This window comes from Anabas testudineus, chromosome 15 (genome assembly GCF_900324465.2).
Source record: "Anabas testudineus chromosome 15, fAnaTes1.2, whole genome shotgun sequence".
NCBI classification, from domain to species: Eukaryota; Metazoa; Chordata; class Actinopteri; order Anabantiformes; family Anabantidae; genus Anabas; species Anabas testudineus.
In genome coordinates, this window is record NC_046624.1 from 13747434 (window position 1) to 13774923 (window position 27490).

The 27490-nt window shown below is 39.2% G+C and overlaps 4 protein-coding genes across 5 annotated transcripts; 2 read left to right on the forward strand and 2 right to left on the reverse strand.

Moving 5' to 3' along the window:
* The first annotated feature begins 1713 nt into the window (after positions 1–1713).
* On the forward strand, positions 1714–6112 carry ikzf5 (IKAROS family zinc finger 5). Its single transcript, XM_026356424.1, has 4 exons — positions 1714–2149; positions 2346–2506; positions 2992–3165; positions 3358–6112. The coding sequence occupies exons 2-4, from the start codon at positions 2374–2376 to the stop codon at positions 4317–4319; spliced, it is 1269 nt and encodes a 422-aa protein (XP_026212209.1). The 5' UTR covers positions 1714–2149; positions 2346–2373; the 3' UTR covers positions 4320–6112.
* A 112-nt stretch (positions 6113–6224) lies between these two features.
* On the reverse strand, positions 6225–12457 carry LOC113158411 (deleted in malignant brain tumors 1 protein-like). The gene is made up of 15 exons (XM_026354312.1): positions 12394–12457; positions 11485–11583; positions 10321–10419; positions 9895–9993; positions 9644–9688; positions 9400–9554; positions 9072–9104; positions 8750–8785; positions 8523–8707; positions 8059–8276; positions 7575–7750; positions 7256–7486; positions 7010–7170; positions 6525–6769; positions 6225–6410 (listed from the first exon to the last, which is right to left on the reverse strand). Exons 1-15 carry the CDS (start codon positions 12455–12457, stop codon positions 6364–6366), a joined length of 1893 nt encoding a protein of 630 aa, XP_026210097.1. The 3' UTR covers positions 6225–6363.
* A 3172-nt stretch (positions 12458–15629) lies between these two features.
* agt (angiotensinogen) lies at positions 15630–19514 on the forward strand. Its single transcript, XM_026355629.1, has 7 exons — positions 15630–15779; positions 16621–17064; positions 17229–17595; positions 17979–18103; positions 18200–18345; positions 18670–18826; positions 18917–19514. Exons 2-7 carry the CDS (start codon positions 16648–16650, stop codon positions 19091–19093), a joined length of 1389 nt encoding a protein of 462 aa, XP_026211414.1. The 5' UTR covers positions 15630–15779; positions 16621–16647; the 3' UTR covers positions 19094–19514.
* A 433-nt stretch (positions 19515–19947) lies between these two features.
* On the reverse strand, positions 19948–27228 carry cog2 (component of oligomeric golgi complex 2). 2 transcript variants are annotated; one of them, XM_026355628.1, is made up of 18 exons: positions 27084–27228; positions 26350–26511; positions 25715–25780; positions 25553–25633; positions 25363–25466; positions 24951–25059; positions 24474–24653; positions 24065–24189; positions 23827–23953; positions 23586–23725; positions 23104–23165; positions 22869–23017; positions 22592–22777; positions 22360–22432; positions 21852–21994; positions 21428–21567; positions 20868–21051; positions 19948–20788 (listed from the first exon to the last, which is right to left on the reverse strand). In XM_026355628.1, the coding sequence occupies exons 1-18, from the start codon at positions 27138–27140 to the stop codon at positions 20690–20692; spliced, it is 2187 nt and encodes a 728-aa protein (XP_026211413.1). In that variant the 5' UTR covers positions 27141–27228; the 3' UTR covers positions 19948–20689. The 2 variants fall into 2 exon arrangements, with proteins under 2 accessions (XP_026211413.1, XP_026211412.1); XM_026355627.1 differs by having other exon boundaries at positions 22869–23020.
* Between the last annotated feature and the right edge of the window lie 262 nt (positions 27229–27490).

A 27490-nucleotide genomic window follows, 5' to 3' on the forward strand; every position in this document is an offset into this window, starting at 1 on the left:
TGATCAATTATTACCCTTAAGTATTTTTAGGCCTAATAAATCTGTCCTTCAAACCAAAGGCTGCACTGGCTCTCACTGCATGAAATGCTTAGTTGGAAACACAACATAAGATTATTGTTCTAATGATTTATATCAGAGGAATTAAAAACAAAACTACTGAAACAAATGAGAGTGCAGAGAAGTGCGCACTTTGTCATTGCGTGCCGACAAATCATTGTGGCTGTGTGTAAATTATTCAGCAGGATCTGGCCCCACTGGAAACCTGAGCATAATTAAATTGCAATAAAATAACATTAGTGTGGACAGGCTGTTAGAAGGTGGTGTAATTGGCTGCTCCGGCGGTCATGGTTCAACTGATGAGGTTGACTTGTCATGTCTTCCACTGGTCCTGTTCATGCTGTCCCCTAGGACTGGCAGCTGACACAGTGAAGACTGACTGACTGTATACTGAGCCTCCGATGTCTGTACAGTAGCAGCCATAATCATGTAATGTTGATCAGTCAGGTTTTTTCTGCAAGCTCAGGACTAATGAAAAGTACTCGCCTACATGTCTTAGCGCTGTATCCTTTATCAAGCGGAGTACTTGCGTCCCAAAGCAGTGTGTGGTATAATGGGTCCTACCTGTTTCACCACTGGGACATGGTTGCCATCTAGTGTCCAAGTGTTGAACTGTGCTCACATGTGGGCCAGCAACATTAAGTGTTGTGAGACCAAATATACTTAATATACTTAATAAAATAAATAAATAATGTAATAAACAATGTAACATTACACTCAATAATTCTATAAAGTGACACACAACATGAGCTACATAAGCCTTAATACTATATGAATGTTGTGTAGATTGGTGGATTCATTTTCAAAAACAAACAAGTGGCTCCTGTTTCAAAGTAAATAGTTCACTGCTGTTAGGTTTACATTACTGCTGTAATACTCCTGCTCTGAGAATAGCAGTTGTAATGTGGTAAAAGGATACAGCGCCCTCAGTCAACTTGGTCGTTGATCATCTTCTCCTCAGTGGTTTTCCTACAACTTTGACACAAATGTTGCAATGTGATCTTCAGAGAGCTCTTACTGTTCAATTATTGATTGTGATGAAACATGAATGAGTCAAAAGCAATTGCTGTGCCTCATTTAGCACGTGCGCATAATTTCAAGCTGTACATCTTAAAGTCTGTTATGTCACAAATGTGAATGGACAAACTATCAGTTAACTTCTTATTAGCTGGGTGGAAATCCACATATATGTAAAAACAAATTCCAGTGCATAGCTTAAGATGTATGTTTCAATACTGATATGTAGTTTTGACAAATTATGGGACAATGACATCATCGTCATTTCCAATAACTAATACCCATGGTACTATCTAAAATATATATTTTCTAACAGTTATTCCTTAAAGTCTCAGTGGTTGGATCTCATCGGGAGACCTGTGCCAAACTAAAGTTAAATCTAGTCATACTTTAAATTAGTAATTTGTTATCTCAATAAAAATAAAAAGGATTTGTTGTAAAAGGGAGATGAAAAGTATCTTACCTAATGTTCTGCAGCACCATTCAGCATAGTAAATGTATATGATATTTTTGAAAAACAATTTGAACAACAGTGTGTCGTGTTTTGTAAAAAGTTAAACCTTCACCGGTGGGAACGTTTCTTCGCGGGCACATTGCTGTGGTGGCGGGACGGTTTTTAGCGGTGCACAAAAAAACGAACTTTCACCCCTGAAATTGGTTTATTGTTTTGATTTAGCAGATTGTGTTTTCGTGTTGATTTTTTAAGCAAGTGAGCCGAAGGAAATGATTTTTTAAAAGCTAATATTGTCCTCGAGGATTCATCCAACCGCGTGCAGGGGATGTAGATAAATGACCGTGTTGAGCAGATAACTGCGTTGTTGAGAAAGATGTTTTCTTCCAGATAAGCTAACGTTAGCTGTGTGGCTAACGTAGCGTACGTAGCTTTGGTAACAACATGACGACGATGAGGAGAGGTGTGTAGGAGCGACCGACCAGACATCGGATCGCGCCGATTTCCTACTTGTCAATCACTCATTTCAAGGATTATCCTGTCTTTGTGTCTGGATAGGCAGAAAACGGTTTATCCAAGCAAACAAAACCGTCCACGTTTATCCGGCAGGGTTTTTCCGAAGAGGTTCGTGTGCATGATTGAAAAGCAGCTAGCTGACGTTCACGATTGTAGTTCATACTTTTTAATTCAGTTTGATTTCATGGGTATTTTTAGATATTTTATTATATCATTCATTTCTTGATCTTTTTCTGACACGTCCTAGCGGTTCAACAACTGTGGTCGCCACAATAACATTTAAAAACGTTTTTTTTTTTTTTAGTGTTGGACATTTGCATCGCTTTATTTCAATGGGTGAGGAAAAACCGGACACGCTGGACTTCGTGAAGGATTTTCAGGAGTATCTGAGCCAGCAGACTCAACATGTCAACATGATATCAGGCTCAGTTAGTGGCGTCAAGGAGGCTGACGAGCTGCCAGCAGGTAACTAGCTGTGTGTCTTTTAAATATTGTTTACAGCCTCTCTGTTTAAAATCTGCAGTTTTAGATGACTGAGTCTGGTGCAGTTTGATTTAGATTCAGGACTTCAGGCAGATTCAGGTATTTCAGAGTGTTATCACTCTGAGATTAACTGCTGAACTAGTCAGACATGGCCATTCTTATTGTGATGGTCCTTCAGAGAGCCTGTGATACATTTGTTATATTTTTAATACCTATTTCAGAACCAATGTCTGCCTTGTGTTGCATGTTACCATTTTCTATATGTAGTTCACATGTAACTAAAATGTCTATGACTAAATGATTTTTAATCAACTGGAATACAAGCTGTATACAGCATTCAAGAAAAAAAGATGTTACTGCTGAATATTTAGGTTTCCTAGATTTTTAAATATCAAAGTTTCTATAGTTTTTATAGTTTAATTTTTCTTTGTAGCAGTGACAAGTCTTGTTCATGTTGCCCTGTGTAGACTGCAGTCAGAATGGATTGGATCACCCCTCAGTCGACATGTCACTGGAGGACAGCTCAGGGATCCTGGTGGATGGTTTTGAAAGGACATATGACGGAAAGCTCAAGTGCCGCTACTGCAACTATGCCACCAGAGGAACAGCACGACTCATTGAGCACATCCGCATTCACACAGGTAAGCGTTAATAGTTCATTTTCAGGGACTAGTATTGACAAGGGTTAAGCTTCCACAATTTATTATTTACAATTTACAACCTGTATACTGACTATAGCTCAGAATGAGACCAACTGTGATTGAAAACTTAGTACATTATGGAATCTTAACAATGAAGGAATATTATTTAGCCTGTTTTCTTTAATTAAACAGGTGAGAAGCCTCATCGCTGCCATCTCTGCCCATTTGCTTCAGCCTATGAGCGCCATTTGGAGGCTCACATGCGATCACACACAGGCGAGAAACCTTACAAATGTGAGCTGTGCTCCTTCCGCTGCAGTGATCGTAGCAACTTGTCGCACCATCGTCGCAGACGCCACAAACTCCTGCCAATGAAAGGTGCTCGCTCACTCTCCCATAAGAAGATGCTGAGTGTTTTACAGAAGAAAGCCAGCTCACTGGGCTATGGCCGCCGGCTCCTCATCAACTTCAGCCCCCCTTCTATGGTGGTGCACAAACCTGACAATATGAATGACTTCTCTCATGAGTTGCCTCACTTACATCAGGAGACCTATGATAATCCAGGTCGAGCTGTCGAGGACGGCCTCTCAACAAATCAAAACCACCATCATCACGATATGGTCATGGATAACCCTCTGAATCAGCTGTCCACCCTGGCAGGCCAGTTGGCCAGCCTTCCTTCTGAGTCCCAAGCTCAGACTCAACCACCCATGTCTCCTGGAGCAGAGTCTATTGTGGATGAGAAGCCCTTCCTCATACAGCAGCCCCACCCTGCCACAGCTCCTGTGGCGGTGACAGCTAGCATGGCCCACGCCTCCTCTTCCCCCATCACCCCAGAGCCCCGGGCTCCTCCACATAGCAATTGCAGCCCAGGAGCGGGACCCAGCAGTGAGCACAGTGGGCGCACCAGTACCCCTAGTATCTCCAACAGCCAGCCCAGTACGCCAGCCCCAGGCCTGTCTGCCCCACTTCAGGACCCCCACATGCTGCATCACTGCCAGCACTGTGACATCTACTTTCCCGACAACATCCTCTACACCATCCACATGGGCTGCCACGGCTATGAAAACCCATTCCAGTGCAACATCTGTGGCCACAAGTGCAAGAGCAAGTACGATTTTGCATGCCACTTTGCCCGCGGGCAGCACAAGTAATGGATGAAGGGGGAAAACCTTTAAGAACCTTTAATGGACAGCCTTGTTTGATTATTTTCATAGTGATTTTATTTATTTGTCTTTTACTTGGCCTTGATGTAGCCTAGCCTTTGAAAGTTGTACTTATTAAGGAAAATGTCAACATTCAGATGGTTTCTTTTATAGAATTATAGGTGCCCATTCAAGTGTATTATAAAGGGATGATCAGTGTTTTTGACAAGTTGAGAATTTATTTGAGGTGGAAGGAGTCGCATTCACTTCATTCAACCTCTCTACTCTTTTTGTGATTTGAATGTTGCCAAATTCACAATATTGCTTGAATCTAATTTATATTTTGTTTTGTTTTCTTATTTTATTCAAGTTCAGAGACTTGTAATGCCCTTTGCACAAGTTAGAGCTTCTTTTAAGCACAAGAACCTCTCAGAGTTGTACCCATCTGAACCAAAATCAGATGGGTAACATTTTATAGACGTTATATGGGCTGTGCTACGGCACAACACTACATATTTTGAGGAAACCATACACATGCAGTATGATGGGTTGTGTATGGGTAAATAAAATGTAGCTTGCATGTATCAAAGCAGTTAAGAAGCAAGAGGGAGGGTATACAATACAATATAATACAATACAATACAATACAAATGACAAGAAAAGAAGGGACTAAATTTTGAGTGGGCCACCCAAATAAATTCTCAACACTGAGCTATAACTAAAGATTGCTGTGATGTCGCTCACACAGGAGTCAAACTGTCGGCTTCAAGTAATCTGACTTAAGCCTTGATGAAATTATATCAGTGCTTGGTGCATTATTACTATTTCTTTGCAGTGCCTGACATAGTTACTTGGACTGTTACTTTTGAAGATGAATAGATATTATACAATATCTTCTGGACTGACCCGGAACCTTAGACAACAAGTTTGGTCATTGGTATTGGTGTATATTAGTAGCCGTGATTTTATTGCCAAAATTTTGCTATGTATCTGCTGCTAATAAACTCGGGAATCATTGATGTACGACGTGGATAACATCCACAGTAAAAGTTGACCAAACTTTGTATCCGTGGTTTTTGATCAGCCAAAAGTTGTTAAACTAGAGTTTGTTAAAGTTGTGTTGTTTTGAAGTTCCTCCGCACAGGGCCCTTCCTTGACCAGCATCATGTTACTCTCATCACTCATTTTGTTAGGAGGGTTTTTGCATAACAATTTTAAAATATCATTTCACAGTTTGAGTTTTTGATTTGGTATGAAGTCACTCTAACATCCAGTGTCTCCCTGTTAAGGGCAAAGTCGCCAAGTCTTATGTCTCATGTAAGCACTTTTTTTTCTTTTCAGAATTGCCACGTAGCACTGAAGGTGCCATGTTTTAGCCTTTTTAACAACACATACTGAGATTCCTCCTTTTATCATATGGATCCCAGTGCTTTTCTGAATATTTACTGAGTATTGTATTCTGAGTGGTTGGCTTGATGTTCAGTGTCAAAAAAAAGCCTGTTGCAGTAAAACTGCAACTTGAGCAAGATTGTTGTTTGTCTTCGGTACTGTTGTCTGTTGCTTAGCAACATGTGTGGAGAACATAGTTACTCTTTTTAGGACCACCTCCTTGTTACCATGCTTACCAGTAATAGGGGCATCTTGTAATGGCTGCCTTATGTTCTCGGTGTGTTGTAGGTTCATAGATGATGGTAAATGTTGAAGCCCTTTGGCAAATACTCTCCTTCCTCTAGGAAGGCAAATAATTTTATTGTGAGATGGACTAATCTAACTAATTTATAAGTAAAGTGTTTTCTAACTGAGTTGTTCCTTGTCTTTTGTTGGTCTTTTTTTACCTTTGTATGTCAGAGATGAAAAGAAAAGTGGTATTATTATGGGTTCATTAAAATGTTTTAGAGTGCCCCAGTGAAATACACAAACACAGATTGCCTTTTGATGATGCTTTTAATCAGATAATGCAATAAAGACAGAAATGGGGAGTACACAGTGAAGTGAATGGAAAGACGTGTATTGATTTGTAATGATGAATGAAGCAGCTCACTGCAGCATCAAGTTAAGCCTCGTCTTCCTTGTGAGTCTCTTCTTCCTTTCCCTCAGGGTCTGGCAGGGAGAAATAGTACGATGTCTCTTATTGTCATGACTTTTCTTACTGCTAACCTAATGTAATTCTACACGTGGCCAAGTGTTGTTAATCAGGTAAAAATGGTTACAAACCTTTGAGTTGGATTGGACCCAGGACCAGAGTTTGGCTGTCGTGATTTGATCCCAGGTCTCTGGCCACACGTTTGTTGCAGCCACGGCGGCAGCGGGAGTTGTAGTCAGAGGCTGGACAGATCAGGACTTTGCACTGGATGTACACAAACTCTGTGGCTCGCAGGAACTGGAAAGCCTTGAATGTGAATCGGGCATAGGGTTGAGTGCCAGACATGTAGGCATAGTAGGTGTTGTCCACAGAGCATCTGAAGGTGAAGCAGAAACAGTATAAAAGTTCAAATAGTGCAAGTAAAAGCTTGGGTCCATCTAAGGATATGTTTAGAGGGGCTAGGAAATGGAAATTTAGTATAAATTAACTAGTAAGTATAGCTGTAAAATAAATGTTCTGGATGCGTAAAGTATCAAAAAAATGGAAATACCTAATAGTAATTTGTACAATATATTAGTACATGTCTGTAGTTATTTTGCACCACTCATCATCTTACCCGTTACGGACCAGGTAGTAAGGTCTGGTCTGGAAATCATGAGGTGATGGTGAGGTGACACACGTGTCAATAAATAGGACTAATGTGCTATCACCTCTTCTCAGGTTCACTTGGACAAACAAGTTCTGGTTCAGTTTCACATTATACGGAACTTCAGTCACCTGACAGAGCATAATATCAGTGTCACAAGCAAATATTTTAGGATTTTTCTGTACAAAGATTCAGCTCTTTGTTACAAAAACAAACCTGATAGTGGAAATTGCTGGTTTTGTAAAACGCCATGCTGGTGTTGAATCTGCCTGTGCCTACAATCGTGCCATTATCAGGATGTGAAACAAGGTATATAATCTGGGACACGGAGTCCTGCTCCATACGACATCCCACGTTCATCCTAAAGTGAGACTGGCGTGTGATCTCTCCGGAGCTGGAGGTGTAGGCACGGATAGTGTTCGTGTACACAATCCTGCCATTGTCAAACTGTTGAAAGTCATTAGTAAAGTTATTATTTATTGGAGAATGATTAGAAAATACATTGTCAATGTTTTCCAGAAAAGTGATGGGTTACCTTTCGAACAGTACCGCAAGTGTTTATGGGAAAACTGAAGACCACCTGGTAAGTGGAAACCTGGGGTCTGCAGTACTGGTCATCCAAATACAGACTGTGGCCGTCATAGCCCAGAGAGTTCAGGTAAGCTCTTTCAATCACAATGTTCATGTTGTCTGAGGAACAGTCCACCCGACCTGAATAGAGACAGCGTTGAATTTGTTTTTTAAAGAGTTAGTTCACACAGAAATGTTTTAGCAACTGCATGGATTGCAATTAAGTTATGAAGAAACAATCATAGTCCTCAGTGAGAAATGTACATTTGGCCTACATGGTTCAAATTCCACGCACCACAGGCTTCCTGTGACAAATTGTGTTCAAAGGGAGACACAATTATTAAAAATATCTTATAAGCCTGGAGCTGAGTGAATCCACAAGAAAGACTTAACTCACACATAATAAAATCAGAACTAGACATCTTATAATCGCTGTTAACAAACGGCACCTGAGTTTGGTGGCAAAGCGCTGATGAACTCAGCAGTGAACCCTCGGGCGACCACAGAACCATCGGAGCGAAAAAGCACGGTCATGTAGTTGGAGGTGGACGAGAAGGAGTTCACACTGTTGCTGCTGTTGCTGTTGCATACTCTCCCCAGATATTGTGAATTAACAGATGGCCCATCGAAAATTGTAATGTAGTCACAGGAGCAGCAGTTCTCCAATCTGTTGTTGAAGAGACAAAAAAAAAGGTACAAATTATTGACTTATTGAGGCAACATTTGAAAACAGACCCATGCATATGTGATGATTATTAATTAGGAGAATTAGTCTGTATTTGGTAGGTATTTAATATCTTAACAAATGAACACTGATCTGTATTAAATTGTTGTAATGATATTTCTATATTATTATTTTGATGCTGCGAGTTTATGCCAATGATTCCTAAAAAGCAGTCTGTTCTTCACTCACTGTAAGAATGTGAATTGCAGAAAGATTCTCTGGTCGTCTGCAGTTCTGAGCTGCCACACACAGTAGGAGTTGTCCTGGTAGTAGTCGGGGTAGTTTGGGCTGTGGAAGGTGCCAGAGCCATACAGAGACCCTCCACAGGGCGCCACTAAAGGTGGATTGCATGGCTCAAATGTCACTGTGATGAACTATAATTGCAGAGGGCTTGTTTTTCACATTTAGGTTCTTACCTGTGGATGGTGGCTCAGTTGTGTTGGAGCAGTGGGCTGTAAAAAAACAACAAACAGTGGTTTAAGTGTGAGGTTTTGGTCGAAGCTGGGTCATAGTTTGCTGAGCTTTGAATGGCATGATACCTACAGTAGTAGTCATAACAACAGTCGCCATAGTATTCACAAGAGCGTGTGCAGGAGCAGCTTCCCAGGTGACTGCCACAGTGGTTACGACACGAGGCCTGAGCTGAGAAACACAGGAATCGTTTCATTACATTGCATTACAAAGATCCTTCCTGTAGCTGAATAAATGATAGGCTGAGTTGTTGAGAGGTTTTCATACCCGTGGGTCCGACACTGGTCGTCTGGCAATAAGCTGCACGGGGAGAAACAATAAGTCGTTTGAACCAGTATTTGGTATTTTATTGTGGCGTACCTGTGGAGTACCTGCGGTTTCTTCTGTTGCAAACACTAAACACTACCACACTGTGTCCACACTGTCTGCACACTGTTATCCAAATGATCAGCAAACTAACAGTAAATACCTTACATTCAGATATTGAAATATAGGAAATATGTTTTACACAAAATTCCTTTCTGAAGTTCTTGCTTGTGGAATAACATTTGAGAAGTGTGTTTCTGTGTGATGCAAGATGCCTTTCGGAAGTAACTTTCATCATAATGTGCAGCTGCTTCTCTGCTGAGCTTTGAGGGACATGATGCTTACAGTAGTAGTCATGACAACAGTTGCCATAGTATTCACAACTGCTTGAGCAGGAGCAGCTTCCCATGTTGTTGCCGCAGTTGTAACGACATGAAGGCTGAGCTGAGAGACAAAAGAGGGGATTAAAACATTTCACTAACTGATGATATATCGTTGTATGTAAAACAGTTATTGTAGAGAGGTTTTTGTACCTGTGGGGGTTACATCAGGCCTGGCAGTGGTCCAGTTGCAGTAAGCTATGACAGAACAGAATAAAGTGATCACTGTCTTTTCACCTTATCTAACGGTGTGAAATGAACATTACAATACAGCTGCTGTTTATTCTGTAACTGTGAAAATAAATTATCAGACCACATCTGTACAGGCACCCGCAAACGTATTTTTACAGGGAGATGGATGCAGAGTCAGGTAATGCTGTTGATGCATTAGTACTGGCACTTACAGTTGTAGTCGTAGCAACAGTCACCATGGTACTGACAAGAGCTTGAGCAGGAGCAGCTTCCCATGTAATAGCCGCAGTTGTAACGACATGAAGGCTGAGCTGAGAAACACAAGAGAGTGTTAAAGCATTTCTCTAAATGATGATATATTATTGTTTTTATCTTATAGGTTGTTTTCATACCTGAGGTTATGGCAGGTCTGTTAGTGCTCCAGTCACAGTAAGCTATGACAGAATGTAACAAAGTGATTACTGTCTTTTACGTCTTGTTTTATTGTGCAAAACTCACATTACAATGCAGCTACTGTTTATCCTACAGCTTTGTTAAAGCAATTATTATCACCATGTCTGCATAAGTACTGGGGACTTTGTGTTTGACTTTGAAGCAGTCTGATTATTACTGTTTTTGTTAACAGACATAACACTTACAGTTGTAGTCGTAGCAGCAGTTGCCATAGTACTGACAGGAGCTTGAGCAGGAGCAGCTTCCCATGTGATAGCCGCAGTTGTAACGACATGAAGGCTGAGCTGAGAAACACGTAGAGAGAATTAAAACATTTCACTAAGTGATTCAATTCAATTCAATTTTATTTGTATAGCGCCAAGTCACAATAGAAGTCATCTCAAGGCACTTGACATTGTTTAAGGTTTAACCTTACAAAATATAACTGTGTACAGAGTTATATAAAAAAAAAACAACAATCCCATGTGAGCAGTACTAAGTAACAGTGGAGAGGAAAAAACTCCAATAGCAGAACCAGGCTCAGGGTGGGCGGCCGTCTGCCTCGACCGGTTGGGTGAGTGGAAGGAGGAGAGATAAAAGAAAAGCAAGCAACAAAAATGAGCAACAAGCAGCAAAAAATAAAGTTATTTATGTTTTCCTCACTTAGGCAAGTTGCCCTGATCCTGAAGCAGTGAAGCGCTGAAACATAACACTGCCTCCTCCATGTTTGACTGTAGGAATGATGTTCTTTTTGTGGAATTTTTGTTTGGTTAACTGAAATTTAACATCATCCCTGTCTTCCAAATAGTTCGGCTTTTAACTCGTCAATCCATACAACTTTCTTTCAGAAGGTTGCAGGGTCGCCCAAGTGTGCTGTGGTAAAACCTCTGGGAACATGATCTATTTTTCCAAGACTTCTTCATTTGTAGAAAGTGTCTCTTACTGTGGATCTGTGGATCCCAGACCTTTAGTAATTGCTTTTGTAAGATTTCCCGGACTCTGTTTTTGTTTGATCACCCTTTTTGATTCAAAAAATGTAATTTATGATTAAAAACTTTAACAGCCTTTGTTTCATGTTAGATTTTGTACTTTAGTCTGAGATACATACAAAAAGCATACCTGAGGTGGGTTCTTCAGGCCTTTCAGTAGTCCAGTCGCAGTAAGCTATGACAGAACAGAATAAAGTGATCACTGTCTTTTCGCCTCTTCTGACAGCATGAAATGAACATTACAATACAGCTGCTGTTTATTCTGTAACTGTGAAAATTAATTATCAGATTACATCTGTACAGGCACCCGCAAACATATTTTTACAGGGAGATGGACGCAGAGTCAGGTAATGCTGTTGATGCATTAGTCCTTGTACTTACAGTTGTAGTCGTAGCAGCAGTTGCCATAGTACTGACAAGAGCTTGAGCAGGAGCAGCTTCCCATGTGATAGCCGCAGTTGTAACGACATGAAGGCTGAGCTGAGAAACACGTAGAGAAGTAAAACATTTCACTAAGTGATTCAATTCAATTTTATTTATATAGTGCCAAGTCACAATAGAAGTCATCTCAAGGCACTTGACGTTGTTTAAGGTTTAACCTTACAAAATATAACTGTGTACAGAATTATATTAAAAAAACAACAATCCCATTTGAGCAGTACTAAGTGACAGTGGAGAGGAAAAAACTCCACTAGCAGAACCAGGCTCAGGGTGGGTGGCCATCTGCCTCCAGCGGTTGGGTGAGGGGAAAGAGAAGAGAGAAAAGAAAAACAAGCAACAAAAATCATCAACAAAACCTCTGGGAACATAATCTATTTTTTCAAGACCTCTTCATTTTGTAGAAAGTGTCTTTCTGTGGGTCTGTGGATCCCAGAACTTTAGAAATTGCTTTTGTAAGATTTCCCGGATTATTCCCCACAAAACAGTTTTTGTTTGATCGCCATTTTTCATTTAAAAAAATTTAATTTATGATTAAAAACTTTAACAGCCTTTGTTTCATGTTAGATTTTGTACTTTAGTCTGAGATACACACAAAAAGCATACCTGAGGTGGGTTCTTCAGGCCTTTCAGTGGTCCAGTCGCAGTAAGCTATGACAGAATAAAGTGATCACTGTCTTTTCACCTCTTCTGACTGCGTGAAATGAACATTACAATACAGCTGCTGTTTATTCTGTAACTGTGAAAGTTAATTATCAGACCACATCTGTACAGGCACCTGCAAACCTATTTCTACAGGGAGATGGACGCAGAGTCAGGTAATGCTGTTGATATGTTAGACCTGGTACTTACAGTAGTAGTCGTAGCAGCAGTTGCCATTGTACTGACAAGAGCTTGAGCAGGAGCAGCTTCCCATGTGATAGCCGCAGTTGTAACGACATGAAGGCTGAGCTGAGAGATAGAATTTACTTCAGCAGGATCGCCTCAAATAAGAATGTATGAAATTTTTGCTTGGAGAGATTATATTACCTGTTGCCGGTTCAGACGTGGAGAAGCAGTAATCTATGACAGAGAGATCAGACTGGTTGATAAATGCATACAAACTGCTTTCTCTTTTTTTTATCATTGTACTGCCACATCCCGGTATTACTTACAGAAATTTGGTTGTCATATGTCACATAAATGGCAAAATAAGTAGCAGTTTACTTGTTGTAAGTAAACTTATACAGTAAATTTATACAATTTAATCCAGTTCTTCCCAAATATTTGTTGTTCTATTCCTTTTTCTACAGTGTATTTATCTTAAATCATGTGAGATATTGTTAGAAATTTGTGCAACCCATAGAGAAAAGGGACAAACTAGACAAAATTTTATACATTTACTTTACACCACTTCTTACCTTTATAGTCATAGCAACAGTTCCCTCTGTATTCACAGCTTGAGGAGCATGAGCAGCTTGAAAACTGGTTGCCACAGTTGTATCTGCAGGAATCTTCAGATGCAGAAAGCACAGACAATTCTCATCACTGAAATCACTGAGGTTTTGACATGAATGAAGAAGGAGAGTTATACAAGTACAAAACATAGCAAAAAAATGAATATAGCCGGTATGAGCTATCAGAAATCTATACTTTCACCTTATTACGCTAAGCAAATGCTTCTGATTAGCTGGAATAAGCAACAAACACAGTAAGACACATAGATAAAGCAAAGCAACATTTTGGCTGTAGTGAGAATTCAGTAGTCTTTTTTTACATTGTAAATCTGATGTGGCTGGCATCACTTCCACTGTAGAACCGATGCGATCAGCACCTTATGGATTACAAGACAAAAAGAGCAAACAGTACAAAAGGTCACAATAAGTACACAAACCACTCAAAGAACAGTAAGGACAGTGGAAAATCCCACCATGAAGACCAAGAAAATAAACAAAATGCTTAGTCTAATGATGCCGATCATTAGCTGTAATTATATAAAGCAAATGTGAAAATATTGTATAATAAATATTCTGTAGCAAGAGGCAAATAGTGGACAATACCTCTCGCTCCATGAGTGGCGATAAAACTGCAAAGAACCAAACAAAGAGTCCACATGGTGAGTTTTTCAACTTCCAACCTGCTGAAAAGGCCGAATGTTACAGCTTATATACCCTCAACCTTCTCAGACGCTTTGTGTAGCACTCATAAAGCTTCTGATGTCATAGTGATGAATAACTCCCTAATTCTGCATGGGAAACACACACTTGGCTACCTATCATAAAGTGGACTTGACAAAGATTGTTCACCTCTATATGTGTTTACCGGGTTCCTCAATAAAAGCAAATGGGTTTTGAAGATTGCAGAAGATAAGCTGTGTAAGAAACAAGAGTTTCTTATGTACAGAACATGTTTTGATCAGCAAGATAATCTTTACAAATTAACACACCACTTTTGCAAATGCCTTTCCTCTTTGCATGACCTGATCTTGACCTGAGATTTAAAATGATACAAACAAAACTATTTAAATGTCTAAAGTCAAAGAGTGATTCATATTTCTTATTGCATGAAACTGTGAATGGATTGGTAAACTTAACCCTACTCTCCTTTACTGGATTCCTTCACATTTCATCAAGCATTATATTAATTCACATTTGTGACTTGTGAGACAACTTTTTACAACAATCCAATTCACTGATAATATAAAAGAACAAATTACAGCTGTAAAACACTTGAGAAAATCTAGTGTGCCCTGCCCTGTTGAATCAGGTGCATCTGTATGCAATATTTACGGATGTCACATTTAATATCAAATCCAAAATAAATCAATAAACTTGTTCACTTGCCTATAAAGAACATTTGAAAGTTGTTTGCTCTTTTCCCAGGTTATGTTTGCTTTGTTGAATTTGCATTTATCAGATATTTTGTTAGTTCTTAACCAGTAAATCTACTGTGCATCATATACAGTGGCAAGAAAATCTATGTGAACCTTTTGGAATTTAGAGGTTTTCTGTATTAATGTTGTTTAAAACATGATCTGATCTTTAAGAGTCAAAAGTATTAACAAATACAATTTGTCTAAAGTAATAACACAAAAAAGTCTGATCGTTCATGTCTTCAACAACCATAAAACCTCGAAGTGTGAAAAAATGCTAATTAGAGTCATGTCTTAGTTGGTGTGGACTAGAGCTACTTTGACTTTCACTTTAAGACTGTTGCTACTCTACCAAGAAGTGGGCAGCCAAATGACCCCAAGAGCACAACTAACCCTCATTAATGAGGTAGAGAAACAACTCTTGCTTTGAAGGGATCATTGGAACTGGCAAACATCAGTGTTCATGAGTCTACAGTCGGTAAAACATATAACAAGCAGGGTGGTGTCTATGGCAGGACTCCACGAAGGAAGCCGCTGCTTATTAAAAAGAACATTGCTGTACGCCTGAAGTTTGTCAAAGAGCACATTGACACTCCACAGCAGTATTGGCAAAATGTTTTGTGAACTGATGTTTTTTTTTTGGCACAGCATATCAACATGAAAAGATCATCCTAATTGTAAAGTATGGTGGAGGAAACATCATGATTTGGGCCTGCTTTGATGCATCAAGGCCTGGCCAGCTTGCAGGTATTGGGAGGAAGATGAATTCAAATGAAAAGATTTCCATGGACTAGCACTAGGAGGTTTTTATTGTTGTTCTCAATAAAGATATGAAAGATCAGTCATTAGAAGACAGGATGACTTTATTAACTCAGGAACAATAATTAGTAAAGCCTGAAAATCTGATTATTTTCCCTTCTATTTTTTTATTTCCATTTCTTCTTGTGTAGATTTAAGTGATTCAGGTTTGTATGTTTGACCCAAAAATTACACAAAGCATGCGTAATTAATAAAGAGCAGTGTTCTTTCTCCACAATATGGTGACGTTTCAGTGAGTCAACCTCAAAAGAGAGTAAACACAAACAAGCCTGGTTGTCACTCAGCTTCCCACTCTTCCCCTGTGGAAGTTGAGCTCCCCTGTTCACCCCTACCAGGATGGGTTTGCATCATTCTGCTAAAGTCAACACACAGGGGGACACTGGGTACTCTTTCCTTTTCGTCAGACCTGATTATCTGTAGCAACAACTCATCAGCAGGCTGTGAGTCATAACAACAGAGACCCTGACTCAATGCTGCTTTGGTTAATCAGTGATCGGAGTGGGAGTACTGTGACTGGCTGGCCAGGTTAAAGGAGAGGAGCAGCAGTCAGAGGCAGCAGACACACACGGTAAGAACAAACTTTATCTCGCTAATTGTCTGTTGGTTACAGTGTGGTTAAGAGAAACTTGAAAAAATGTTTTATTATATAGACAAAGGACGCGTTTGTGTTTAGAGACATACTTGGATTTTTTGATTATATTTTAAAAATCATCAAAATCTGTGTGTCTAAATATTCTTTAACATACGTTTTAGCTAAATTTGAAGATTCCTTTAAAATATATGGTGAAACAGATTTTGTAAAGCTGTGGCTTTAAAATAATGTTATTTATTGGTTCACTGAAAAAAATGTAAGTTCTGGGATTTAGAAAATATGAATTGTTATTGATTGTGGATCAAAGCCATATCCTAGGACATGTCCAAATAGAGGAAAATCCACTGTTTGCTCACCTCCTCCAAGAGTCCATCAGTCCACCTGTGTGCACATTCAACTCAAAGGTTGAAGTTCTGTTTTTTACATTTAGGTGTCTGAATAAAAAGTGTTCAGTACATCAAGCAATATATATTTTTAAAGATCAAACAAAACATACTTTTATTTTAACTATGTAGTGTTTATGAAAGATTTGTTCATTTATCTAATTATTTCAACATAAATACATACAAAATGTCTCATATCGTACAATAACTGGTATGGTGACAATCATACCAATCACTGGCATGTATGTTTGTTGGTAAGATCAATCATGGACATGTCACTGCAGCTACAGCTAATGCTCATGCCAGCCAGTCCTGTTGTAGACAGGAAACCAGATCCAGCATTGATTCACAAACAACCCAATACTGGGTGCTCACCAAGATTTCCGACAGAGTTAGATTATATATTTATATATTTATGTTTTTTGTCTCCACAGAGAGAATTATTTCAAACAAAAGATAAGATGCAGCGACTGGTGTCAACTCTTCTAGTACTTCTACTATGCTGCTGCATCTCAAGAAGTCAAGCCAACCGCGTCTACGTTCACCCTTTTAATCTCTTTGCTGTGGAGAATGTCAGCTGTGCAACCCCTCATACCCAGACATCAAAGCCTCGGGAGACACATCCTGTGGCCCCCCTCGATATTCAAGTCCTGACATCAGACAGCAGGGACCCGTCGAACCACAGCACACAGAGACAGAACGTCACAGAGAAGATGGTGGTTCTGACAACCCTCTTCAATTCTCTGGGCCTGAGGCTGTACCAGGCTCTCAGCAGCAAGCAGAGCGGCACCAACACCCTCCTCTCGCCAATCAACGCTTACGGATCCCTCGTCACCTTCTCTATGGGAGCATCCAAGAACACAACAGACTTGTTCCAGGTCTTTGCTTTTGATTTGTTCTCATTGTCGACATGGTAAATTGGGGTTTTAAACAAATTGACCATGCTGATTCTTTGCTATTTGGAATAAGAGGATAAATGATAGTTAAAATGGAAGTCTGATTATCATGTCCTGTGCTCATCTTTCTCATCTTTCCCTTTCAGTTTTTTCTGGGCCTGACCAGTAGCAACAAACCAGATGATTGTGCATCATTAGTGGGAAGACACAACGTTCTCAAGACACTGAAGAGTATTAACAGTCTGGTAGATGATGGAACCAAAGACAGAGTAACCACCCATGTCTGGGCTTTCCCTCGCCAGGACACTCAGCTCTCTGAGGACTTTATTCAAGGCGCAAAGGACTTCTCAGACACATCGTTCATCCGGGGCGTGGACTTCTCCAAACCCGATGAGGCTGAGCAGCTGGTGAACAACTTTGTCGAGAAGACATCAAACGGGAAAGTGAAGAGCATCTTCAAAGATCTGAACTCCAGCAGTGACCTTCTGTTTATGTCTTCCTTCAGCTTCCGAGGTCTGTCTCCTCCTCTCCCTCACATCTGTAAAGCAGTACACAGATTGATATAAATCATTTAAAGACAAAATATCATATATTAAAATTTCACCCCTTTGCCAGGATGATTATATTAAATTAGTTACTTCAGTCTGGTGTACTTCATGTGTGGCTCCAAAGATTGGATTTGTACTGAATAACATCTGCACATGTACCTGTATAATATAATAATTCTATTTTTTAATTAATTCTGAATATATTTGCTATACAGTCTAGACACACAAGCGATTTGACTTTGTGGACTGAGGTGAAAACAAACTGAAACTCATATATAACAACATATAGTTGTTAAGAGCTGCATCACCCTGCAGTATGTAACTGTATTTTTCATTTTCGGTCTTTAGGCAGCTGGGGGACACCCTTCAAACCAGATGAAACCTCCTTGCAAGAGTTCCACGTGGATGAAACAACTACAGTGATGGCACCGCTGATGACCCACACAGGTCATTACCATTACCTGAATGATAAGGTAAATATTATTTCAAGTGGAGCAGGAGGTTTGGACTTGTTAAAATCTTATGTTCTTGACTCATCTGGAGTATTTTCAATTGTCTTTACTATGAAGATGCAGCGCTGCACCGTTGTGAAGCTGCCCCTGAGCAAACAGTCCTACATGTTGTTGGTCCTGCCTCATGAAGGAGCCAGTCTGCAAGATGTAGAGGCTAAGCTGCTCACTTACATGTCAGGCTGGCAGCACAGGCTCCAGGCCGGGTAAGTCTAGACACACAGACAAAAACCTGAATCTTCTTCGATATTTTTAACGTGTTATCTTCCTTTTGTGCATACATTTTTAATTCTATCAACTTTATGGGTCCTAAAGCAGCAATTTACTTACGAACAGCTTTTTGAATTTATGTTCAAATATCCATTAAAGTTTACTGTCTGTCAATGACCACAGTAAAAAATAGGTTAATATATCAGTGTAGAGAACGTGAGGCTCTGGAAGTTTAGAGAACAAGTAAGGTACAAACCAATTTTAGATTTAATGTTTTTTTATCTTTAAATTTAAAGTGTGCTTTCTTCCGACCTGCACAGCCTGTTGGAGTTGTCTCTGCCGAAGTTCTCCATGTCTTCTGTGATTGATCTGCGTGACCTGCTGACCTATCTGAATCCAGAAATAGAGGCCCAGCTGTTGGGGTCCCAAGCTGAGTTCAACCAACTCAGCAACAGCAAACCTTTCACTATAGATAAGGTGAATTACACAAATGGTCTGTTTGTTGTATCATAAAAATAAAAATAAACTGTGCATGTGTGCATCATTAACATCTCTGTCTTCTCATAGGCGGTCAATAAGGTGTTGTTTGAGATGTCAGAGGAAGGAGCAGAACCTCAGGACAACAAGCAGGAAGCAGACATGCCTCTGAAACTGTCCATCAACCGGCCGTTCTTCTTCGCTGTCTTAGAAGGGGATTTGAATGCCATCCTCCTGCTGGGAAAAATCACCAATCCTACGCTTTAGAGCTATAAAGTAGCAACAAAAATGTGCATAATCACCTACAGCTTAGGTTTCCACATGGGAACAATTCAATAATTCAGATTTAGATCACACCATTAGCTTTAGCAGAAATAAATGATCCATGATGTACAGTGTAGAAGAAACTCACTGAAGACTGATCCAGCAATACTTAACAGAGCTGTAGCACTTTGCTGGTTTATTTATGAAATCCTGGTAATTTAAGTACCAGATTTGTTTTAAAATACTTGTTTTTCCTGTAAAATTTATCATAGCAGAGTTCTGTACAGTATTTTTTTTGGCAGAGAAGGTACAGTAACCACAATTCACTATGATAAGTAATACATTGTATATTTTAATCTTAACTAAGACTTTATTTTTATTTTGTTGTGATTTCTGTTGACTGAAATATAATTCTCCCAATATGGTTAAAATGTCATTGTTTTTATTGTTTGCTGACTGTTTGGAAACTGGGATTAGGACCAGAATAATAATTTATATAATTATTTAGTTTGGAAATTATCTCTTTAAGTTGTGTGCATCAAGTTAAAACATAATATTTTAATTTCTCAGATGGTAAATCAGATGCATTTTTTTCATCCTGCTTCAAAATTGTGCCTCAAGATTTAAACCTTGATACATTTTCAACATAAAACCAACTGCTTAACTTTAATTAATTAAGTTTAATGTAATGTAAACTGAATGTTGAGCAGCGATGCACTAGTTACCAATTGCAGTAAATTTATACTGTTCTGTTTTATTCCTAAATATCACAAAATATACTATGTATGTATATCTACATATAAAATAATATGGAAACAGACACATGAGCATTATTGTCAGACAAACCCATAACAAAATCTTGAACCAGTTATTTAATGTCAACATTTAGTCTGACTTTGTTTCAGACATAATTGTGGTTTATGTGTCGCACTCCTTTTTGGAGCTGGTTTCTTGGTAGACCTGAAAAAAAAAAAAAAAAAACTGGACGTCTACATAAGCACTTTTAGCAAACTAATGACCTTTATATTAAAACACACTGATCACATTGATTCAACACTGCAACCAAAGTTCTTTGTTTTATTCCCAAGTAATTTATGTTAAACATATATTATACACTTATTTTGGAGACACATGTTCATGTCACAAACCAGCAGACGTCTTATTTTGAGATGAGTCCTTCACCAAGAAGCGCAAATTAGACAAATATTGTCTGGCTGACTTTGTTTTACCATTTCCTAACAATACTATGATTAAAGCAACTGTATACTATAGAGCAATACATGTCATCAGCATCTGGCATAAATAATTTTGTAAAAACATTTGATTAACTGCACCATGCAGAACCAATCACCATCCAAACTCACTCACAGTAGATTCTCCGCTGTCTCAAACAACAATCAGACACGTCTGATGGAGCCCTGTTGTTAAAATGTTTGTGCACCGTGGCTAGTGTTAAATAGGAGGTTCTATTAGTGTCATTTGTGGTCCTACATTCTTCATGGTCTGTTATCTGACCATGACTTTGGCCTGGACTGGAAGAAATGTTTCTTTTCCTTTAGGAAATGTGAGGTTGAGTGCAGCTTTCAGTTCCTCAACTTTCTACTGGTTCTGCTCAGCGAGCTCTCGGGCCTCTTTCACAAGGTCCATCAGAGAGGAGAACATGGAGATGTCACTAGGCTGAAGACCCATCTTCTGGATCTGAGACACACAACAGTACAAAGCAGTGTGAGAGAGAATATATATACAGTATATGATGTTTTTGCCTGATGCAACTCACCTGTTCCCCTAGGTATTCCACATCCAGTGCCAGTTGAAGACGGATCTTGCTGTCATCTGTGGGTCCACCATTTGCTCCCGCCGTGATAGCCGTGGTCGCGCCCTTCCTGGCTTGCTTCAGTCTCTTCAGACTCTCCTCCATCTTTCTCACTGAGCTCAGCACCTCTGAAATGGTCTCATAGTACCTGAATGCAAGAAAGACAGAAAATTAAAGTGAGGGACTAAAACTATGTGGTTTGCGGCTGGAAGCATGACTGAAAGACACAGGAAATCCTTCACAACCACAGCCAAACACCAACACCCTAGTGAACAGCAGATGGTTACTCACCACTTTTAGTATCGTTCTATCAACAAGACTACCTGAATTCCCTTCGGGAATTAATACTGTTTATCGTTAACTTATTTCTATATAAAAAATAAACAAATATGAGTTCCACAAAAACATTAGGAGGACCAGAATAATAAGAGTCTTTCAGGTATATTAAACAGAATAACCCCTTCTGTAAACATTCTAGGAACACAGGTAGGTGTAATTGTTTAACAACAGTACTGTAAACTTACTTCTGTGTACATTCAGACAGTGAAACTCGCAGCCATTCTTGTGCTGTGCGGGGGGTGACGAGCCCTGTTGAGTCAGTCAGCACTTGATGTAATGGACGCAGGGCGTTGTCCATGTATGCTGATGCACGTACTGGCGGTTCCTACCCGTGGAGGAGAGGAATGTTACAGGCAGAAATATATCTAGATTTCATTCTTACACAAAGCCAGTGACAAATATTCAAGTGGCATTTATTTTATGTCGTGTATATCAACAAGCATCAACCTTAATAATGTTATTTAGAACAAAATACAACAGCCCTCAAAGCTTTATCTACATCAGAGAAACAGTGCTCCCTGTAGTTCCTCCAGTATGTTATGAGAGACTGTTATGGGATGAAATGTTTGAGAAACACAGTACGTGTTCATGTTTGCAGCTTCACTTCACCTTATTAGTCCTGCGGTAAAGTCGAGGAACCTCTGAGGCACTCTTTAAGAAGCGGCAGGAGCGTTCAGTCAGATGCTGGGTCATCTTGGCATTTAAAGTGGGAATGCTGCTTGACAGACAAGCCTTGGAGTCTGCTAGGGCATCTGGCATAGAGGAGAGCACCAGTCAATGCAGTAAAGACAGTATGACAGTGACAAACAGTTAGTGAGTTACTTCTATGATAACGCCTAGAAAAAAACAAATAGTCAATGAACCGTAATGGTAATATATTGTAGGGACAAATCTGAAAAGCTGCTTGCTTTCATTTTTTAAATGTCAATGAACAATGACTGGCATTTATAACTGTGTGACCATGTGTCCCCTGAGCACAAATTATATAATATTAACAGCTGAGAGATAATCCAAAAGAAAGTGCAGAAAAATCCTCCATAAAGGTCTAATCCTTCTTCACATTTTCCTTTTTAATTCTGAGTCACTGCAGCAAAAAAGAGAAAAGCAAATGATTTACCTTCTACAACGGCAGCATTTTTGAATCCAAGGGCTTCTAAACGTTGTCTGACCAACTCTGACAATTCTGGGATCTAAGAGAAAGATGAGCCAACTGTCAGAGTACTGAAAAACTAGAATTCTCAGTAAGGGGCACTTTGTTACTAATGCATAATTTGGGCCAATATTAACCCAAAGCAACTCTAAAATGCAAGAAATAGTGCAATAAATATGCATTTATTTTGTGTGTGCACCTGCTCCTGCAGCTTTTGAATATCAGCAGCAATGTGGACCAGTTGTTTAGTGGACAGGGAGGCAGGACCTCCGCTCTCACTGCCCCCTTCATCCATTGACGTTCTGCTAGAGGTGGAGGAGGCTGAGCTCGGAAGAGGCCTCGTTGGCTCTTTAGTCCCCTCAGGGGCAGGGGTCTTAGTCAAAACCTGTGAAGGCACCAATCAAGATAAGCATCAAGGACTGTTTCAATAAATTGTTTCTGCTTTATTTGGTTTAGTTCAATTTATTTTTTGTTACCTCATCAAGAAACTTTGTATATCGTGAGTAGAGCTGCAGCGTGAGCTTCCAGAAGCGATGGGCCAGAGGTGACAGGTAGACCTTGTCTGACCAGCACCTTAATAGACAGGACCACAACACCTCAGATACCTGCAGGTGATATGCACTGCCTGCTGTAAACGAACAGACACATTCACAAAGTTACTTCAGATAAAGTATTAGGTACACACTGGTGCTTATGAGTATATATTGTTACCTGGTGCTGCCTCTAGTCTGTCGCTTATGGCATTTTCCAGACTTCCTGCTATTTCCTTGTATCTAAAAAATAAGCATACAGAAAGGGGAAAGAGAAAACAATCGACTAGTTATCAGTTTGTTTCTTGCATCAGGTCTGATATGCATGTTAAATATTAAAAGGTCAGGATATGTTGGTTTGTTTATTTTATCATAAAGACAAATGTAACTACATTCAGTTGGTGGAACAGTTCATATATCCATAAATGTTGAACTATGCCAATGACTAAATGCAGTTTTTTTGTGTCTTCATTAAATTAACCTCACTTTTATTTATTTATTTTATTATACTTTTTAAGGGCTATCAAGGAGTTTGATGTCACACTTTAAGAATGAACCATAGCATTGAAAAAATCTGCAGTTTGCTTTAGAAAGAGATGTAGGATATATACTGTACATCGTGTAAGCAACTGGCTAAAATCATTGAATAGAGGTAACATGCACCGTAGTTGAAAGTAGACAGGCAAGTTCCATTTGTTATGGAAGCTGGTGTAAGAAGGATGTACTCTCAATCTCTTCACACTGGCCTGCGAGCTGCACTGACGTTCAAACCTCCGCACAAACGCCATACTGACGCTGTAGCGCTACGAAAAAAAACACAAGCACAGGTGAAACCACACGATTTGAATTAGGAGACAATATGCAAAAGTTCTGCAAAGTGACCAGAGTGTTTATGTGGCTGTACCTCATAGAATATGTCAGGGTTTCCAGGGTTGAAGAGGTAAGCCAACCTCTCCTCTATCGCTTTGATTATCTCTGGCCACACAGAGTTCACTAAGAAGTCATAACCTGGCACTATGTCTGCTTTATCACTGAGGAAAGAGGAAATATCTTCTCAGTAAAATATGTCAAACACTTTCTAAACTGGGCACTATTCAAGCCACTGATTTTTGATTAAACTGCTTCTATGATAACATTTATACCTCGATATAGCTCCTCCAGTCACCTCTCTTAACAGTCTACAATGGTGAGGAACAAACTCCAGCAGTCTAGAGAACATCAACTGGAGCCCATTCGGGTTGGACTTCACCACCTCTTCTACGATCACCTAAAAGCAGGAGAAGGCAGGAGATGATATTTTAGCTTCTTATGGGAATATGGAGTTCTTTGCTGACATTCAATTTAGGAAGCTCAGTATTACTTACTATATTAATTAATACTATCAAGGCTGGCAATAAGACAATAATACACTTCTTCTAATCTAGTTTCTTAAGCAAATATAAAGTAAATTAAAAAATTTTAACCAACTTAATATATCACAACTAAAATAAAACATTATGTCTTCAAAAGGTAAATATGTCCCAAGATCTACTAAAACATGTGGCATTTTACCTGGTCCATGTACGGCTTTACCAGCACTTGTCCTACAAGAGCCTCTGCATCTCGAGTCTTGTCTATGGTAGCATACGTCCTTAGACAGTGCCGCACCATGTCCACATTAGATGTTTGCAGACCCTCGATCAGCAGGCCCTCTAGAGACTGCTGCAGCATTGAGGTGATCCCTGCAATACGCTGCAGAGGACAAAATACATACACAGATAATAAATGAGTTAATTGACATATAATCCTCAATTATATTGAAAGGGGTTAAATATTCTGGAGATGCTTCCTGTATACTCAGTGTACATGCTGACACTGTTGTTTTTTCTATTAAAGACATGTCACATGACATTTAGTATTCGCCAAAATGATGGAACAGAAGCTGATTATGCTTGTCAAATAATTACAGCACTGCCAGACAGACTGATTGATTAAGTTAGTGGATATTGATTCACAATCTGCTTTAATGATTGACACAGTAACACTTACAGGTCTGACTTTGTCCAGTAGAGGCATGCCTTTGCTCTGTATAGCATGGAACTGCAGCTGGTTGAATTCAGTAGCGATCCTCTCCAGGATCTGACCTGCTAACAAGGGACTGCATATACACAGACAGACACAACAGCTTAGCGCTATGTCCCTGCAGTGATAAACTCAATTCTTTGAACCCTCTGAATTTTCACCAGTGATTTGTGCCAACAATATGAGTATGTGTTGAAAAGTGATGTGCACTGCTCAACATTACATAAGAGCGATAAATATTTTTTACACTGCCGCTCAACCGAAAATGTGCCTGATGATAGATACTACTTGTCATAACTGGTTAGACCAGATATTGAAATACAAACACGGGAAGTGTCCTCACTAAATGACAGTGAGCTCGTTAATGTCGGTTTCCCACCTGTTGATTTCCAGAGAATTGGATTCCTTAGGGTTCTGTGAGTGGAGGATCTTCTCAATCTTCTCCACTGAGCGCACCACCTGGATTAGCCTTAATACACATACCTGATGGATAGTTATAATAAAAGGAAGATGATTTATTGACTTTTACAGAGTATTGTAAATGTGATCATATCATCTAAGGAGCAAACCTTCTTTTTCTGCAGATCGTCTTGTTTGGACAGCTGCTTATCTATAGCCTGAATCACCTCACTGACACAGGACCGCAGACTCTGTAAGAGCCAGCAACATGCATAAAGACTCAGTGGCAGATCCTAATTAGAAATTACAGCATACACAATAACAGCACATACCATAACCTCCTCTCGTAACTGTCCCAGTGGCACAGAAAGCTGATTGAGAGCTTTGTCCATTCCCACCTGTGATGAAGAAACACACGCCTGAGATTAGAAATAGTCTTCATACTAACAAATTTACATTAAATACTGACTGGTGGTCATATGCACACGCTATCTATCTATATTTTACAGTTGAATAATAAAGCTAATTAACAAGGATGACACTAACAGAAAATGTGAAATAACTAAATAAAAAAATGTAAATAAACTAAACATGAATGACTAACTAACACATCAAACAAAATTAAACAAGGAAAAGGTTAAATATTTATATTATATAATCACTATTTAAAAGCCAACATTCTGTTAATTAACTGCTGCATTGTTTATTTATAATAGATTACTATCAAATATAAAAACAGCATAGTCGGTATATTAGCTAAGATCTAGTGCCTGCCCTACTTGACTCCTGTAAAATATAGGCTTCTGGTTATAAAGCTCTAAAATAACAACCACAGTGACAAACGAGATATGGTATGGATCTTTTCTGATTGTGGTTTAAAGTAGCTGTAAAAAGGCAAAACAATTTTTATTAACCAAGGTTTAATAAAAATTTTTAAATCTTATATATTTATACAGTAACAACTGACCAGGTTGGTGGATAAATTAACAAAGTCTGCATAGTCCTTGTTGATGAGCTCCACCATGGCTGTCTTCAGTAGCTTGTAGTAGAGCTCAAGGTCTTCTCTCATCTCCTCCAGTTGGACCTGCTTCCGACACCCAGACACAAACTGGTCAACATCAAAGTCATCCTGCAGAAAAAGAGAGGTACGATAAACAGATCCATCAGACAAGAAGGATACAGACACACAAAACGGACACTGGTGACAAATGTGTGATTTGTCAGCAAGTCTGCTTTTTCTCATTTTAAAACATTAATGCGATGCAGCCAATAGACTAATTTGCCCAAAAAGTTGTTTCAGTTTTAATAGATTCAGGACACTATTAAATGCAAACTTAAAACCTAACTCTTTGCATACTTTAAAATGATCTATTTGGTTGTGTGCATATGTATCGCACTGTTTTTGCTTTAATTTTTTAATGTTCACATTCACTGTGTGTTACTGTCTGTAACCCCCTGAACGTAATTTAAGGTTTTAAGAATAATGCTAACGTTAAAGTCCGACACGCAAACAGAATAAATGTTAACTTTGATTAGAGTGTAAACGCTTTGTAACTAATGTTTATTCAGTAAACATCTGAAATATTAAGGAACAGGAGCCACTTTGAACAGCTAACTACTGATAGCAACTAGCTAATGCTAAGTAGTGCAACACAAGCTATCGTTAGCGCATTTACAACGATAAAGTTAACAGATTCTCACCTTCATAAAAACATCTTTGTCAAAACACAAAGAATCCGGTCCCTTTGGTAGATTCATTTTTGGATTCTAAAACACAACTATAACATACAAAGAACAAGTAGCAAGCCCACAGTTAGCTCCTGTCACCAAGCTTCCGCAAACATGGCAAGTGCACCAACGAAGAAGAAGAATCACGATGCTACTGCGCCCTCTAGAGGACGGTGTTGCACCACACTCTGTGATCGCAGAGCTCATAAATGAATGAATATAACTTAAACTACTCGCTTTTAGTTATTGTTATTCATTTTTTTAACTAGTTGACAGAAGGCCAAGTGCACGACAATAATTAAACACAATTTCTCATGAATCAGAACATCTTTATTGTCATTGAACCATGTAGAAAATCTCATCGGGTCAGTGCCACAGTC